Genomic DNA, 18,706 nt, shown 5'->3' on the forward strand with positions numbered 1-18,706 from the left:
TGAAAACAAAAAGATTTAAGCTATTTATTGAAGTCATATATGATAAAATTAAACTGAATAAAATTTCTTAATTTCCTCGTTTTAATTTTGTTCATCTCATAATTTGATAACATCACCTAATATTATTGGTTTATTCATAACAGTGAAATGGCATGACATTGCTTTGGCTAATAAATTTTGGCATTACATTGCTTTGGCTACAAAATTTTCTATTGGCTAGTAAATTAAAATATTTAGTTGTCAAAGGTCAACTAAAATTAAATTCGTCCGTAGAGCTCTGGTTAGGATTCGCGATATGAAGAATTACTTCACCCTTGAAAATTCCTTCAAAATTTCCACTTTTATAGGTTTTTGGGGGCGCTGAAATGGAAATAACCTTTTAAATATACGCCAAACGAGTAGTTTCCAAGATATGAAGAAATATTAATGGTCAAAAAGTGGGTGTTCATTTGTCTATAATAATTTAACGTCAAAAAACTTGGAAAATTAAGACATAAGTTTTTGAGGATGTTGAAAACGAAAATAACGTTTAAAATTCCAGCAAACGACTAGTTTCAAGATATGAAGAAATGTTAGTTTAAAGAAAGTGGGGTATCACTTTTCTATAATAATTTAAAGTATAATGATCACCCACTTTATGGCCATCACTAGTGTAAAACTTTAATTTACGTCGCTGAAATACACATTTGCCGAATTTTGTTGAAGGAGCGTCAACGTCTGGGTGTTCTTCATATCTTGGAAACTACACGTTTGCTGAAATTTTAAATGTTATTTTCTTTTTCAACATCCTCAAAAACTTATGTTTTAATTTTCCAAGTTTTTTTTCCATAGTGTGGAAAGTCGATTGTCTGCACCTTTCTGGTCTTATATTCCCAACATTGCCAATAGGTGTCGCTAGCAGTGTATCATTCAAAAACAAGATGGTGGGAAGTTTTTTTTTCGATAAAATGTCTCATATTTGATTTTCTTAAATAAAAAAAAAAAAACTACTTGATCGATTTACATGATTTTTGGAATATGACCTTTTCATGCAGTTGTACATTATAAAGATGTTTTTCAGATTTTTATAGTAAAAAAGATTATTTGTGTACCATTTATAGACTTGCAGCTTTAATCTTTTTTTTTTTTACCACTTATCAAGGCCTGGAAGCCACTCAGGGATAAGGGTTATTGCATGTACAGTACGTTGTACATTAGTGTTGACATTTCATAAAGTGTCTACTTAAGGGGGCGGTTCATCAGGAATTTGTTTACGTTGGATTTGAAGACAGGTGGGAAACAGGCAGACGGAACAGAGTTCCACTGGCATACTGTTCTAAGAAAGAAGCTGTGTTCATGGAATCTACGTTTTGATTTAGGCACAGATAGAGAGTGCGGAAAATTTTTCACAGTGGATTCAGCTAGACGGGTGTTTTTTGTAAAAGATTGGCGAGGGGGGACCAGAGATTGGAGCTCAGACGAGCACTTGCCATGGAAATAACAGTAAAACAAAGACAGGCTCGCAACGTCTCTTCTGTGGGAGAGAGGTTGCAGGGAAGAGAAAAGGGCATCCCCCACTAAGCCACAAAGTCTATTTTGTACTCTGTCAAGGCAGGATAGGCTATTTTTAGCAGCTCCTGCCCAGATATGGCAGCAGTATTCCATCCTTGGATGTACTTGGCTTTTATATAGATAGAGAATTGCATCAGTAGTGAGATATCTTCTGGAGCGGTAGAAGGAACCCACCATCTTTCCAGCGACCCTGGCAACCGACTTGATGTATGTGTTCCATTTCATATCAGGAGTAAAGGTCAAGCCCAGAAGCTGGTCAAAACATTGAGCTTCTCCTAGGCGAGAGCCATCCATTACAATTGATGCCAGATGGGGAACAGAGCGTTGATGGTGTAAAGATAGGAGCTTGGTTTTAGATGCATTAAAGGTAACCAGCCACGTCTTCCCCCACTGAACTACACGCTCGAGATCAGAGGAGAGAGAATCAGAGAGAACTTTGTTATTTACAGCCTTTGATGTGTTGCCGTAGAATGTCGTGTCATCAGCATAGATGTCAACGAATGATTTAAGTATGTGTTTAGGGAGATCATTGATTTATCGAGTGAATGTTTTTTTTAATATCGAAATAAAGAAAACATTAAATGAAATAGAAAATGTTGTCAGCGGCCAATATTTACTGGACTATGTAAACATAAAATAAGTTTCCACTTAAAAAAAGAAAAGAAAAAATCAACGTGGTTTTAGAAAAAAAAAATTTTAATTTTAAACTTTACAGGTAAATTTCAAAAAACACCTTTTGTTTTAAAAGGTAAATATTTTATTTATTGCGGCTGCCACAACACACCCGCCTCGCTAGCGGTATCAGAATTTTTGTAGGAATTTTTGACACCCCTAACACGAAACTGCGAATAAAATATAAAAATCTCATAATTTCTCCGTTAAAAGTGGGTTATTTATTTTCTTTATGGATTATACTTCCAAAATAAACTATTACAGTTGTTTTAAAAGTAATAGAAATATTTTTTTTTTTTTTTTTTTTTTTTAAAAACAGTAATGAATTTTCCGAACTCAATATTTTTCAATTTTTTAAATTTTAAAAATCTATCAAAATTTTTCTATTGATTCTATTTTTACGATATTTTCAGGGTCAATGTGAAATTTTATGTTCTTTCCAATAAATCGAATATAATATTTTAGACAAACGTTTTTTTTAAATTCACGCCCCCCCCCCACTTTTAAGTGTCTATTAAAAAGTAAATAATTAATTTAGTCACCGAAAAGTAAATAATTAATTTACTCACAAATTGAAGAGAAAAGGTCAATAAAATAATATATTCAAATTTAAAAAAAAAAAAAACACAGTGTTTTTTTAGAATTTTACCTGTAAAGTTTGAAGTTTAAAACCTTTTTTTTAAACTACGTTATTTGTTTTTTCTTTTTTTTTTTTAATGGAACCTTGGTCCTTGCTCCTTTAATTAAAAAAAAAAAATTAGGGCTTGAATTACATTTTTCGAGGAGTTATAAGCTTGGAAAGACAGGGGGTCGAATAATTCACGCCTCCCATTTTGAAATGTCTAATAATAATTAATTTAGACACCGAAAAGTAATTTACTCACAATTGAAGAGAAAAGGTCAATACATAATATATTCAAATTTAAAACAAAAAAAATGTACTGTTTTTTAGAAATTTACCTGTAAAGTCCGAAGTTTAAAACCCTTTTTTTTTTTTTTAATGAAACCTTGGTCCTTGCTCCTTTAATTGAAAAAAAAAATTAGGGCTTGAATTGCATTTTTTCGAGGAGTTATAAGCTTGGAAAGATGGGGTGGAATTATTCACTATTTTCACGAAATTTCTGACACCGCTACCGCCTCGCCCCTCCATGGAAAAACGGTTAATTAAACTGCAGAAACACCTGTTAAAGTACACAAGTTCTATATTTGAATACCCCCTCCCTCCAAAAAAGAACGAAAAACATAAAATATGCTTTTGTAAACAGCTCGTGAAAACATACTGACAGCAATATTTTTACTATTAAATGAGGTGAAAATTTTATTTCATGAAAAATATTTCTTGTCATTTTAAATGTCCGCCATGTATTCATGCACCTTGTGAAACGTCAAGTGACTACGCACGTGCGCGCATTTTAGTAAGAAAGTTAAAAAAATGAATATAATTAAGAAAGTGACAAAAAGATTTCCGTTTTTATATTGGAAAGCGGAAAAATATCCGGAAGGGTGGAGGAGAGGGTCATTTCGGCATTGAAGCTGAAAAATGGTTTTGGCTCCGTTTTGGCTGTTTTTGGCGTTTTTTCCTAAATTGGAAACAAGATGGCCACCAGCAAAAAGAATAGTGATTACCTTGGATACTGAATATCTTCAAATATGGATAACTGTGCGTTTGTGCAAAAAATATATGCGATATTCGTGCTCAGAGTACCCGAAAACCTATCCAAGTCGACAAATTAGAGGTGAATGCCGAGGGATTGGTAAACTAAAGTAAGTACCAAAGTGTTTATTTTATTTTTTTGGCATAATAATATTGATTTTATTTACAACTTTAAGGTAAGTGAAAAAAAATAGTACTAGTGAACTTATTGATCCATGCTGAAATAATAACATTATTTAAAAAGCCATTCTTAACATGAGGAGGGGGTTGTTTTACTGTTTTGTACCTATTCTGTACTTTAACCTTACAACTGAATAAAAAAACGTATCATAAAACTTTAATTAAATGTGGAAATACAATTTAAAAAATAGCGCGAATCACCCTCTATTTTTTTTTTAGTTTTCGTAACATGAAATAGGAGTGTGGGGGTGGAATACCTAAAAAAATTCCTCTAATATATTTAATGAAACCTACTTTTAATTAAGTTTATTTAATAATGAATAAATATCGGAATTTCAGGAAAATATGACTTATTTGATTTTTGCTAGATTTTTAAAACCTGGCTGTGTCTCTACGGCTTAAAAAACGTCACTACAAAGGAACGTTGTTTTAAAGCGTCGATAATGTAAACACAATTTTTATCTCGCACTTTCATTATTTTTGTATGCTGTAATTTTTTTCTTTTTAAATATTAGCAGTTTATTTGAAGCTTCTTTTAAATGGTAAAAAAGTTATGATGATAATATTAAATTAAATTTAGACACCGCCAAAAATGGCCAAAAAATCAAGTTGTTGCTTTTTAAAACGAAATTACATTTATTAAAATCCATTATTTCTGAGTAACTTTTTTTTTCCAGAAAGATAAAACCCTGAATTTTATCATATAGAAAACAGAATAATGTAAAACTTTTTCTATTTTTAATTAAATTTTAAATGTTAAATTTTCCCAAAAAGTTAACAATTGACATTTTTTGTCTTGCACAAAAAACATACATAAATATTTTTTAAAAAAGGTTTTTGAAATAATTCATTTATTTATTTGTTGTCTAACTAAGATTAAGGATGATTTTCTATGAGAATATGCAAAAATATTATAATATAAGTACCTGGATTTCAAATAATTCCACTTATTCATATAGGCAACCAGTTACTTCGCGTCGATCTAGAGTCTAGATCGACACTGTTTACGTTTGTATTCGATAAAAAGCAAACTATGGAAGACCAAACAGGCCAAAAAAACTTATTTTTCAGTAACGAAAATTTCAATGTATTATTAACGCTGAGGCTGGCCAGTACCAGATGGGTGACCATTTGTATGAGTTTGGTTTTTAATGTGTATGTGTGTGGGGGCCAGGCTCTCCAAAATTGGGGAGGGGCAATTTAAAGCAGAATAAAAAAAAGTTATTTCAGCGTGTTTGGTCCACCGTAGTCGAAAGGCGGCAAACGTTTTCAAACGGGATCAAAAAAATGATGCTATTTTTAACACAAAGGGCACAATATTTATCAAATTTTTTTTTTGTATCGATTCTTCAAAGCATGCCCTGTTTAATAATGGTCATGCATTATTCGGCTCGCTAAAAAAAAAATTGTTAATTTATTTATCAAAGATTTTAAAATGGCTTTTTTCGTATAAATATTAAAATTTTTTTGTTTTTGTTTTGCTTAACTTAAATTAATTATTTTACTTAACATATTCACCGAATTTCACACTTCAAAACTCAAAAGCGGGATAATTAAACACAATCGAAGTTCTGATATTCAGACGTCAAAATAAGGTATGCAAACAATTTTTTTTTTTTTTTTTAATCTATATTTCTGTCCCTTACAACAACACAATATGTTGTGTTCAGTTTCAGATTATTTTAAGCATATTTGGAACCCTCTGAAAACAAGGGGGGGGGGGGGCTGTAAGCAAAATATATATATATATATATATCGTTTATGAAAAATAAGTACACTGTTATAAAGTTCATTCTTCTCTTAATAATCTAGGCACCGCCAAAACTGGGAGGGCAGGTAAATACTTTTTGACGGACCGTCTTTTTAAAAATCTACCAAAAATCAGATAATTATCCGATCAATACGAAATTTTCAGCGATTATTAAGTGAGAATAATAAACTTTATAACAGTGTACTTATTTTTCATAAACGATATTTATATATATATTTTTTTTTACTTACAACCCCCCCTTGTTTTGAGGTGGTACATATATGTTTAAAATAATCATCTGAAACTGAACACAACATATTGTGTTGTTGTAAGGGACAGAATTATAGATTTTAAAAAAAAAAAAAAAAATTGTTTGCATACCTTATTTTGACGTCTGAATATCAGAATTTCGATTGTGTTTAATTATCCCGCTTTTGAGTTTTGAAGTGTGAAATTCGGTGAATATGTTAAGTAAAATAATTAATTTAAGTTAAGCAAAACAAAAACAAAAAAAATTTTAATATTTATACGAAAAAAGCCATTTTAAAATCTTTGATAAATAAATTAACAATTTTTTTTTAGCGAGCCGAATAATGCATGACCATTATTAAACAGGGCATGCTTTGAAGAATCGATACAAAAAAAAAAAAATTCGATAAATATTGTGCCCTTTGTGTTAAAAATAGCATCATTTTTTTTATCCTGTTTGAAAACGTTTGCCACCTTTCAACTACGGTGGACCAAACGTGCTGAAATAAATTTTTTATTCTGCTTTAAATTGCCCCTCCCCCCATTTTGGGGAGCCTGACACATTAAAAACCAAACTCATACAAATGGTCACCCATCTGGTACTGGCCAGCCTCAGCGTTAATAATACATTGAAATTTTCGTTACTGAAAAATAAGTTATTTTGGCCTGTTTGGTCTTCCATAGTTTGCTTTTTATCGAATACAAACGTAAACAGTGTCGATCTAGACTCTAGATCGACGCGAAGTAACTGGTTGCCTATATGAATAAGTGGAATTATTTGAAATCCAGATACTTATATTATAATATTTTTGCATATTCTCATAGAAAATCATCCTAAATCTTAGTTAGACAACAAATAAATAAATGGGGTTTGTATTACTGTACACATAGATTCAAAAAAGTTGTCAAAAAACAAATATATAACAAATAAATGTTATCAAAGGCAAGATAAGTTACTTTTCTACCTAACTGGATATATTTTTCGTGTTTTTATTCAATGTAACTCGAAAAGCATAGTGTTTACCGATGTATAGGAAAATTCAAAATGGCGCCCGAACACAGTAAGTTTCGGAAAAGGTGTTATAAATAATAAATTAAACAAAATACTGTTAGAAATTCGCTCAATCAATATATGTTACCATGACATAAGTTGACATATATTCGGTGGTTTTTTAATAGTATTTTGTCTAGTTTATTATTTATAACACCTTTTCCCAAACTTAACCTGTTAAAGAGAGAGTCGGTGCCATTTTGAATTTTCCAATACATCGGTAAACACTGCATGTTTTTCGAGCTGAATAAACATGTTACATTGAATAAAAACACAAAAAATATATCCAGTTTGGTAGAAAAGTAACTTATCTTGCCTTTGATAACATTTACTTGTTATATATTCGTTTTTTGACAACTTTTTCGAATCTATGTGTAGTAATACAAACCCTGTTAACTTTTGGGGAAAATTTAATATTTAAAATTTAATTAAAAATAGAAAAAGTTTTACATTATTCTGTTTTCTATATGATAAAATTCGGGGTTTTATCTTTCTGGGAAAAAAAAGTTACTCAGAAATAATGGATTTTAATAAATGTAATTTCGTTTTAAAAAACAACAACAACTTGATTTTTCGGCCATTTTTGGCGGTGCCTATAATAATCGCTGAAAATTTCGTATTGATTGGATAATTACCTGATTTTTAGTAGATTTTTAAAAAGACGGTCCGTCAAAAAGTACTTACCTCCCCCCACCCCCAGTTTTGGCGGTGCCTAATTAAATTACAGTTACATCGTGTTACATAAGGGGGAGGGGTAAAACTGTGGCGCGCGTTGGAGGTAAAGTCCGGTTTGTTTAATCGGAAAATTTTCACATTGAGGATAGGTTTTCACCTGACACCGGTACGGTCGCCTATTGCTGCTGTATCATCATAATAACGTTATTATTTAGACATCCATTCTTAACATGGGGAGGAGAGCGTTTTGTAACTAGTGTACTGTCTTCGGTATTATTATACAAACACCGTGACAGCGTTAGGATTAGGGTTAGGGTTAGGTTTAGGGTTAGGGTTAGGGTTAGGTTTAGGGTTAGGGTTAGGGGTTAGGGTTAGGGGTAGGGTTAATTCGCTGTCACTGTGTTTGTATAGTTTTACCCTGTCTCCTAATAATTTAATAAAGATATTGTACAACTTAAAGACCATTTACAAAATAGCCCCAAAAATTCGAATACAGTGTAACCCGGATATAGGAGACCTGAATATAAGGAAAAACTGATATAAGAGAGATTATCTCTGGTCTCAAATTAGAGCCTGTATTAATGTAAAGTCAGTTATCTTTTTAAAACTCTTCAAATAAGCGTTTCTTGAGTTGTGACACTCTTCCAATTGATAGCGAAATTCTCGTCTGCTTAATCGGCAACGCTCGGTTATATCCGACTGTTGACGTCATGCGGCGCACAAAGCCGAGCAAATACTGAGTTACGTCTGGTTCGTTAAATGCACAAGTACCGTAAAGGGTAATCTGGATATAAGAAACCTGACTATAAGAGAGTTGAAGGTGCCCTGATAAGAAGTCTCTTATATCTGGGTTACACTGTACAACATTTCAAGATCAGAAAAACTACTAGTTGTCTGCTTTAAAACTTACTAAGTTCTGTTTTAACTAACAATTAGTTTGTCGTTGTTGTTAAATAAGCAGTTACTAGTTTATATGCATATTTACAAAGAAAGCATCGCCTCGATTTTTTTTTTTTTTAACTAAAACCCCAGTTCTATTTTCCAGAGCTTGCACAAATTATCTGCCCAAAAGAATTAGGATTTATCAAAGGAAGGTTAGAAAAACGACGATGATTTCATAAACGTGGGCTTTAAATAAAGTTGCTAAAATAAAGTTCTTTTTCGGGGATCACGAAGAACACAGATATTTAACTGAATACCATAGTATTCAGTTAAATATCTGTGCTCTTCAAGTCTTCAAATTAAAACAATTTAAAAAAAAAAAAAAAATGGTTTCTTCTTTTTTTGTTCAAAAGGTGTAGACTTTTTTCGCACTCGCTTCCTTTAAAATAACGTTTTTTGTTGTTGTTGGGTTTTTTTTTTTTTTTGTTATTTTTCTTAGAAATTACTAAATATTATTTGTTCCGTAACTAAACTTTTGGATTCAGCAGAAATATTTACCTTGATTTGCCCACTCCACTTTCTCCAATGATTAGAATCTTGAGAGTGGTGAGGATGTCCTGATCGTCCATGAGGATTATTATTATTATTTACTTCTTTTTTTTTTTAAGAGAAAGAAGAGAGAAAAGTTTCACAATTTACCACAGCTGACTTAATAAACAAAACAACTTCAACTACAGAGTTCACGTCAGTTTGTTCACTTAAGTGCATCACACGAAAATAAAGATAACTTTTTTAGATACAGAAATTGTGGATTTGTCAAAAACACAAACACAGAAAGGAAGATTGCAACGAGACAAATTGTGAAAACCAAATGATAACAAAGATGGCCGACATGATGTGCTTAAATCACCATTTTATGTGTACTTTGAATGACATCATTGGTTTATGTGTTTCTTTGATAATATTAGTTAAGTTACTTTTCATTTCTTTGCAAAATAAAAATAAAACATTGAAAATAATAATAAACAAAATATTAAAAATAAAAACAACAAAAAGCATTTAACAAGCATTCAAATTTTAGAGAATTGTTGAAATATTTACTAAATATTGAAAATAAGGTATTTTTTTAGGCCCTAACCCATGGTGAAATCAAAAGCTTTTTTTTTTTTTTTTTCGCTAATACGTTTCAACGGCCTTCAAAGATAATATGAAAGAAAGAACTTTTCAAAAATAATAAAAATTTAACATTTTAAAATGGGGGGATCACTTTCCTATATAAATTTAATGTAAAATGAGCACTCACTTCCTGGCAACGTAGCGGTCGCCGGTAAACAAGACATTTTTTCAAGATTAGTGGCGGGGTGGGGTGAGCCATGAGTTCCAAATATTTTTAAAAACACGTAGGAAAACTTCAAACATTAGTGGGGTAGAGGGGACTAAAAATTTATAACTCCACAATTTCCACTTACTTTTTTATATATATAAAATTTACCTTTATAAGGCCTCATTATCATTTCCTGATATTTTTAAGGTAACACACAAAAAAAAAAAAACTAGGGTGGACATATACAATCCCCCCCCCACTTATATTTTTTTCTTTTCGTCTTTTTTTCAACGGATTATCGACTTACCATTTAAAAAATTCAATATTTGTACGGAGTGCTCAGTTTCTAATACAACGTTCTAGTAAATCGATCCTTCATATTGCAGGCCCCTATATATATTATATAAGATAAAAGAATTTTCATTCATTAATCTAAAGGCAATGATATCATTGCCTTTAGATTAATGAATGAAAATTCTTTTATCTTATCTAATGTATTCTGTATTGTTTTCACTTATCGCCATGTTTGTTTTCATGCGTGTGCATTCAATTTCTGCACGGATAATAATAGCCTAATATCATTTCTCGGTAATGTCCAAGATCAGTGCTCGGAAAAAATCAAACTACCTGAAGTGAATACAGTTGAACGGAACGGAGTCATAAAGTCAAGACAAAAAAAAACGAAACCATATATTTATTTTTAAAAATTACTTTAGTTTTAACACTTCTTGTGTTATCATGAAACAAAAAATAATGACTTTTAAACAAACAAACAAAAAACATGTCTTGTATTATCAAATAATAAAACAAATATTTTATTTAAAAAAATTAATTTAGTTTCAACACTTGTTTTACGACAAAACAACAACAACAACAAAAACAATTATTTACTTATATAAATTATAAAGTTTTATTTAATTATATAAATTATATATATATATTATAAAATCTCTTTAATATAAAAGATGTGTTTGAAGGCTTGTCAATGCAAAAATTATTCAGTCATTGTAAATACATAAATAATGATAAATAATTCAATAGTTTTCAATAAATATTTATTTATTTACCTGACTGGAGATGGTATATTTCTCAAATATTTGCGGGGGCAACCCCCATTCACCAAAGGTAGAAAATGTATATCCACTCTTTACCCTGAATAATGCCTGCATTGACAAGCCTTCAAACACACCTTTTATCCGATAAACAATGCTTCAAGCAAACTGCGACATACTTCTCTTTAATATATTTTTTGTTTTCTATTTCGTTGTAAAACAAATGTTAAAACTAACTTAATTTTTTAAAATAAAATATTTGTTTTATTATTTGATAATACCAGAAGTGTTTCCTTTTTTGTTGTTTCTTAAAAGTAATTATTTGTTTCGTAATAATACAAAAAGTGTTAAAACTAAAGTAATTTTTTAAATAAATACATAGTTTCGTTTTTGTGTCTTGACTCCATTCCGTATCCACTTCTAGTAGCTTGATTTTTCTAAGCATTGATCTTGGACATTACTCATTTCCCTTAGATTAATAAATGAAAAATCCTATATATAAAAGGGGTGCACACAGTCTTGTCAAGTGATTCCAATATGGGGGATTGATTTACTAGAACGTGATCGCCCCTTACAATTATATATATATTTTGATAATAATCCATTGAAAATTTTTTTTTTTTAAATGAAAAGAAAAAATATATACAAAGAGGGAGTGTGCATTATACAGTCCCACCCTAGTTTTTTACGTATGAAAAAAAAATACCAGGAAATAATAATTAATTGATTAAATAATATTTAACGGTGTGACCTTTTCATGGTAAATCTTAAAATAAAAAAGAAAAGTCCCTTGCCCCAAACTACCAAACTTGAAAAAAATTGTAGCAGTCAAAACTTACTATGATCACAGGCAGGAGCTAATCCTCGCGGCTCAAGATTTGAAATCCATTTTCTCCCTGGCTTGTCCAATCACAAGCTAGCTCTAAATCACGTGACCGAGTACGTAAAAGGCGAAATCACAAACCCTCTTCCCTGGCTTCAGCTGGCAGCAGACTTTGGCCCCAGGCCCAACATGAGTACAACAAGCCAAAATGGCTATTGTCAAACATTTGTTTCCACGTTCACTTCACGCACATACTCTTTCCTACCACAAGACACTAATTTTTGCCCCATCTCTACTATTAGACGCACACTCCTACGAAATATACACTGAACACTACTCTCTCTTTCAACAGGCCTTACCTATATCTAATCTTCGTCCCCACATCAGGAATTCTTTCCACGACTACTATAAATACAAGCGTACATGAACACTGAACTCTCCTACTAACCCGTTTCTCTTTTATACACACTACTAACAAGGATGACAAATAAAGTTGCTTCTGAATATAGAATAAAACTCCATTTCGTTGCCAAATATTCTATATTTTGTGACCCCTAAATACTCAGTCTTCAACGATTTTTTTTGTCTTCGTTTTTCTTAGCCCTGTAAAAAACAACAAACTTTTAGTATCGCTACACTTCACATTGCCAAAGAATTTTTTTTCCTTTCAAAAATTTGGTTTGACTTGTCATGAACAAAACAAAGCAGTATTAAAAAAAAAACTGCCACTTTACACTGACGAGCGAAAACATCTTCAAACATCACTTATTTCTCATTGAGGCCACTAGAACACTGTCCTACTACCGTAAATTCTCATTGCTAAAAAGAGAAATGAAACATCATCGCTGGACACTTAAAACTAAAACGCTGAAACATTTTAAAAGACACGGGTCACATAGGAAAAACTAAAAACATTTAAGCAGAAACGCATTTCACTAGAAATACTGAACACATTTCCACTGAAAATGATAAAATAATTTTCAACCAGATACTTTTCCCTCAAAATACACAAAACAAAGAAAAATATCTTTTCTACATATAAAAAAAAGTTAACACTTTTATAGTGTACGAAATATATTCTATTACTGGGCCTGGACTTTTGCTGTTTTCATGCTACTTTTTCTATTACCAACTCCCTGTCTTCTATATGCACCGTGGATATTACAACAACAACAACAAAAACATGGGTCAACTCGACTCCATTTACACACATGGCATGAATATTCACTGCTACAAGAAACACTTCCCTCGCAAAATTATCTCACAAAAAAAAACTTTTTTCACCGAAAAGCAACAATTTTTTTCCACAGAAAAAATAAATAACTGTTTATGAAACAGTCGAGTTCAACAAAACCATATTACTGGCAACCAGCCATCCAAAACACTCTTCACAGAAGAACACACTTGAAACATTTATCATTTCACTACCTTCACCGAAGTAAACTCATCAACAATACAATTTGTCACCAATATTTAGCAACAAGCAACTTAACGACTTAAAATTCTACTGGAATAGTTTAAATTTAAAGAAATTATTTACAATTCTACAAAACAAATTTAAACACTGTCACAAGCATCAAGGCTCGTGTTGACACAAAAAAAATGCGGATTTTACAAGCAGCTGTCACGGACAGACATATTACAAAATTCTCACTACTTCAAAATTTCTAAATTACAACTGACACAGATAAAAGAACCTTTCTTTTATTTCAATAAACATTTTTGGTTTTCTTTAGAAAACTAACCCAGCAAGGGGAAATCTGTAGCCGTCAAAACTTGCTACAATCACAGGCAGGAGCTAATCCTTGTGGCTCAAGATTCGAAATCCATTTTCTCCCTGGCTTGCCCAATCACAAGCTAGCTCTCAATCACGTGACCCAGTACATAAAAGGGGAGGTCATAAACCCCCTTCCTCTTTCTCCCTGGCTTCAGCTAGCAGCAGACTTCGCCTGGGCCTTTGCCCCCAGTGTGACATAATCGTCTGAAGGAGCGATTGGGCTCCCCATCCCTGGGCAACGGCATCCAACCCTGCTGAAAGAAGATAAATTTTATTGTTTGGTGAAAAATGACAACTTGATGTCATGCAGAGAGACATAGTGAAATGTAATTCCATTTCTGTTGCCAACGAGCACTGACTCAGAATTGTTTGGCTTCTGAGTGCAGTGCCGGACCGAGAGGTCACAGTGTTAACTTTTCGGTCGTGGAAAACAGGCTTGAGGAAGTTTGCAGAGTCGCAAGTACACACACCGGGACAAAGGATCGGGGACATAGCTGGTGGCGATTGGTCCAGAGACCTACCCCATCACCTCACTACATGAACGAGTCCCAGCCTGAAATCGCCAGGGTTGGAGCTGAAATTTGAGAGAAACCAAATATACTCGAAGTGTCATCACCCCCCCTCTCTTCCCGAACTGCCACCAGCATAAAACCAAGAGTAATTAATCTAATTGGGACTCAGTAGAGTTTTGTGAAAATCAACATTTGAACAATTGTATATAAATATATATAGTGTGTATATCTATCTTGACTTAACCAGTAGAATAGTTAACCGAGTCTTTTTTTGTGTGCATGCAATTTCTTCACTTCCAGTGTGACAGCAGCATGTCAACCCGAAGATTAAATTGACTTTAACCAAATCGATCAATGCTGAGATACCTTGAGAAGGATGTGCACAGATCACAGTGGGTTCATGACTGAGAATAGGTCACATCTGGTGCCATGACCAGGATGTGACAAGGAGATCCCTATTAGGGATCACTGACCTTTCACATTTGGTGGCCATGAAACCAGGATAAAGACCCTGGGTGATCAAAGAAGAAAAACAAAATCCATTGACACAACTTAAAACTTGTAAAAAAAAAAAGTAAAATAAAGAGAGTAAAAGAGACATGGACACAACGAGAGAGACTGAAAAAAAAAACACGGACAAATAAAATTCTTTGTTTGTTTTCTCCAAGAGTAAACTTGTCTTTGACCAAGAGACGGCCAGATGACACCCATAGTAAAAAGGCTGGGGTGAGTACAAGTTTTTTTTAGAGTTTCTTTTGTCGTCTGAGTGCACGGTTTTGAGAAATGCTTCTAAACAAGTGAGCGAGTGTTTTAAATCAAAAGAAAAAATGGAAGAGAGAAAGAATAAGTGTATTGAAAGTAAATTGAACATCAGTTGTGTTGATTTTAAAAGTGAAACTGCTTTTTTCTCTGCATCGTAGTTGTGTGTTAAATCAAAAAAAAAAAAAAAAGGAGAGAGAGAGAAAGAGAGTAAGTAAATCGAGAGGTGTTTTTTTTTCTTTCCTTTGGTATTATTGTTATTCCTGTTGATTTCTTCTCGTTTCGTTAATTGTCGGTTAGAGAAAATAAGATAAGAAAAGAAATGAGTACCGAAGACGCTAAGAAGATGGAAGAGCTGGTCAATGTTGGGGTCAGAGAGGGGGTGACAGGTGGCGATGGTGAACTGGAGGGGGAAACGCTAGTAGATTGGCTATTGAGGCACAGACAGTCGGATGGCCCCGGCGATCAGCCGAATGGTATCAAGGGGTGACGTCGTGAGAGGCGAAAGTAAACTAGAACCACTGAGATTGACAGAAACTTCTTGAACCCTCCTGGGGAGTCTGGAAGTACCTGAGTTCAGAAAGGATCCTAATGAACTGGATGATAACAGGTAATATCAAAAAAACAAATGGTATATGGTTTACAGGATGCAGAGGTGGTTTTACTGACATACGAAACTGCTCGAGGACCGGCGTCAAGGTTCATTGGATGATAGATTAAAGAACACTCCCAAATGACATGGAAACAACTGCAGTTGGCTTTGGTGGAAGAATATTCCAATGAATGAACAGCCCTCGACACTATGAGAGAGATGGTCCGAATCCGACAGAAACCCGGAGAGGAGATCACTGTGTTAGGAGAGCGGATCTCTGGATTAGCTAGGAGAGCCTTCTTGTGTGATGGCATTTGTAAAATTAGTGCTTCTCTGTTCTATCATGCTGTCCTCTTTCCTCCTTTTCCAAACTCCAAGAGTTGGGGGGCGAGGAACGAGGGTGTTTTGAAATTGTGAAATATATTTTAAGCCTGGCGGTGGGGTGTTGGGAGGTAGTGATTGTGGTGAGAGCTTCGCTGCATCACCCACTCTCACCCTTTCTTTCTCTTGCATTTTGGGGCTCGTATGATCCAACCCCCATGGCGGGTTGTAGGAGAGCTTATATCACAAATTAACTGGATTTTTATAAAAAAAATTGTTACCAAGTTTGAAGAACAGAATTATTTGTAGAATGATTAAAATGAATTTTCTTTTGAGAATGAAGAACAGTTATGCAAATTTTAACGATTTTTAAGTGTGAATGTTATGCGTATTATGAAATGTAATTGAATGCTTAAAATGTTATGTGAGTTTTTAATGATTTTCAACAAGAGTAAATAAGAGTATTATTTTTGAGGTTTAAATTAATTTTTTTTGAGAAGGAAAAAAAACTTTTCCTCAGTCTAGAAGGATCTCTCCTTCGGTGAACGAGAAGAATTCATCTAAAAGCAAGTTGAAAAAATAAGCTAGTAGGAATGGATAGAGAATTGTGAGTGTGAATGGAATCCTCTATGAGAATGTAATGACTTTAGTGTTGAAAGTAATATATTTTTTTATTTTTATTTTATTTCACTCATTTTAAGGCGTCTATTTATTAAGTTCTATAGCAAGATTGTGGATTGAGAAATAAATGAATAATACATTTGGAGCAATTGGGACGACGAACTGAGACCAAGAATTATTTCTTTTTGTGTTCTTTCACCTGTGGGCTGGTCTTCAAGGTGAACTAGGGGGCGGGTCGCGCCGCCGTACAATGCATTGGGTGGTTCTCGATTAAGGGCCCAATCATGGATCAGCTGATGGTGGAGGTAGCGTCCTCGGTTCTCAGACACTCTGTTGACACTCGTAGGGGTACTTATACCTAAGGTTATAGGTGGTGGTGATGATTAAACCCTTAATATAAGAGGTAGTTATGGGAATAGATGACCTAGCAGATAAGAGGAATGCTTGGTCACTGACCGAAGGATTTTCCTCCTGTCGTTGCAGAGATGGAAGGGATGAATGAAATGGTACTGTTTGGGCTGATGTGGACGTCCACTATGCTAACAGTTAGGAAGGGTGCCATCTTCAAAAAAATCACTGAGGTAATGATAATGCAGGCAAATCACTTAGTGATGCTAGTGAATGATTTGCGGCCTTACGGAGAATTAATTAATGAGCATCATAAGGGGATCAATAAGTTTGACGAGGTGAGAAAGCAATTAGCACATACGAGCAAGTAGAACAATATATCCGTATATTGAATCGTTTGGAAGACGAGTTGCGCATATTATGACGCCAGTGGGCTGATCAATGGGATCACTTCCAGAGATTTAGGGATCTGGAACCCAGACACAAGAGAGCAGTTATTCCCATTATAGGTTAGGCCTTAGAGGCGTTGTTCGAAGTGGTCACTGAGGAACACCTCGGATTAGTAAAGTTGTGGATAGAAGAATTAGAAAGGGGACAGAAGACATTGGTACTGGTTAAAGGAGGGATTATCGATATTAAATATTACTAGGGTAGAGATGCAAGAGACTAGAGAAAGCATTAATGATCTCGTTAGCCAACTGGAAGTTTTGCATGGGCAAATTTGGAATGTGTCTAGTAGGATCGAGACAGAATTCTTGAGGGGAGAAGCTTTCCAACAGCGATACTTGCATCTGATGCATATGTGGCGCTGATTATGGTGAACCGAGCAGACCAGGTCGAATGGACCAATCATATAAGGGCACAGTTGGACGCCCTGGCATTGGATCATTTGTCCTCCAGTGTAATCAGTCCTGATCAGTTGCGAAGAGTACTAGAGGATATAAGACAGAAGTTACCATCACTTCTGCAACTTCCAGTGAGCCCAGAAGAAAGATTTGGGGATTACTATAACACCCTTGGGTGTAGTGTGCAGCTAGAAGCTGGAAGAATATTGGTTTTCGTGTCTGTGCCCCTCTGGAATCGGGGAAGTCGATATGAGGTTTATCAGGTTATCACTCCACCCGTTCCGTATCCATTGAACATACCTAGATTGGGACTGGTGGCCAGTTATCGAGTGGAGACTGAATATGTAGCGTTTAATATGGCAAGAGATAAATTTATGTTGTTGAACTGGCGGGAAGCGGGAGAGTGTCGAGTCAATGGCCTTGGAATCTGTCGATCCCAGAGCCCGATATATGTGATGGGAGATCATAAGCTGTGTGTGTTGGGATTATTTCAGAGGGACAAGAGAGTGATAAATTGCATCTGCAAGGTTGAAGTGGCAAGCGAGGGACTATTTCCCTTGGCCATAAGAGTGGTAGAGGGACCTGATTGATATCCACCCAACAGAGGCTGGAATTGTCCAGGGTGTGCGGCAACACAGCCGCTGGAATAATTAAGGTGCATCCACCTTTAACTATAATAGAACTGGACAAGGGATGTGAGGCCCATGGGAAGGGTATAGGGTTATGTGTATATTATCAGGTTGAGGAACGGTAGTTATTGGGAGCGCCCAATGTAGAGTGAGCAAATGTCCAGCTGAACAACCTCGCTAACCTCTGGGACCCCCTGGTCCGTCGATCACCGCCGCGTACCCGATTCAGGTTGCCAAAGGCTCTAGGGGTAGCAAGAAGAATAGACTTGAGAGAATTACAGACCCAATTGGAAGGTCTAGAGGAAAGGAGTTTAGAGATAGATCCCATAAATTAGCAATCATGGGAGTGGGAATAAGCATGCTAATAATGATGAGTATGATACTGCCAGCGGTGGTGTGGTGTGTAAGAGGATGAGTGAGAATAAGAAACAGTGAGAAG

The 18,706-nt window shown here is 34.3% G+C and overlaps 1 protein-coding gene across 1 annotated transcript in view; it reads right to left on the reverse strand.

Annotated features, from left to right (window-relative positions):
* LOC145292007 (ras-related protein Rab-18-like) overlaps window positions 1-9,575 on the reverse strand; it is a gene marked incomplete in the record, with an annotated part of 169,663 nt that extends 160,088 nt beyond the window's left edge. Inside the window, 1 exon segment of the mRNA XM_080137995.1 lies at window positions 9,223-9,575. Coding sequence (XP_079994121.1) covers window positions 9,223-9,293 — 71 coding nt within the window.
* Window positions 9,576-18,706: the final 9,131 nt, after the last annotated feature.

This window comes from Euprymna scolopes, chromosome 13 (genome assembly GCF_053919585.1).
Source record: "Euprymna scolopes isolate OS-2025 chromosome 13, ASM5391958v1, whole genome shotgun sequence".
Taxonomy (NCBI): Eukaryota; Metazoa; Mollusca; class Cephalopoda; order Sepiida; family Sepiolidae; genus Euprymna; species Euprymna scolopes.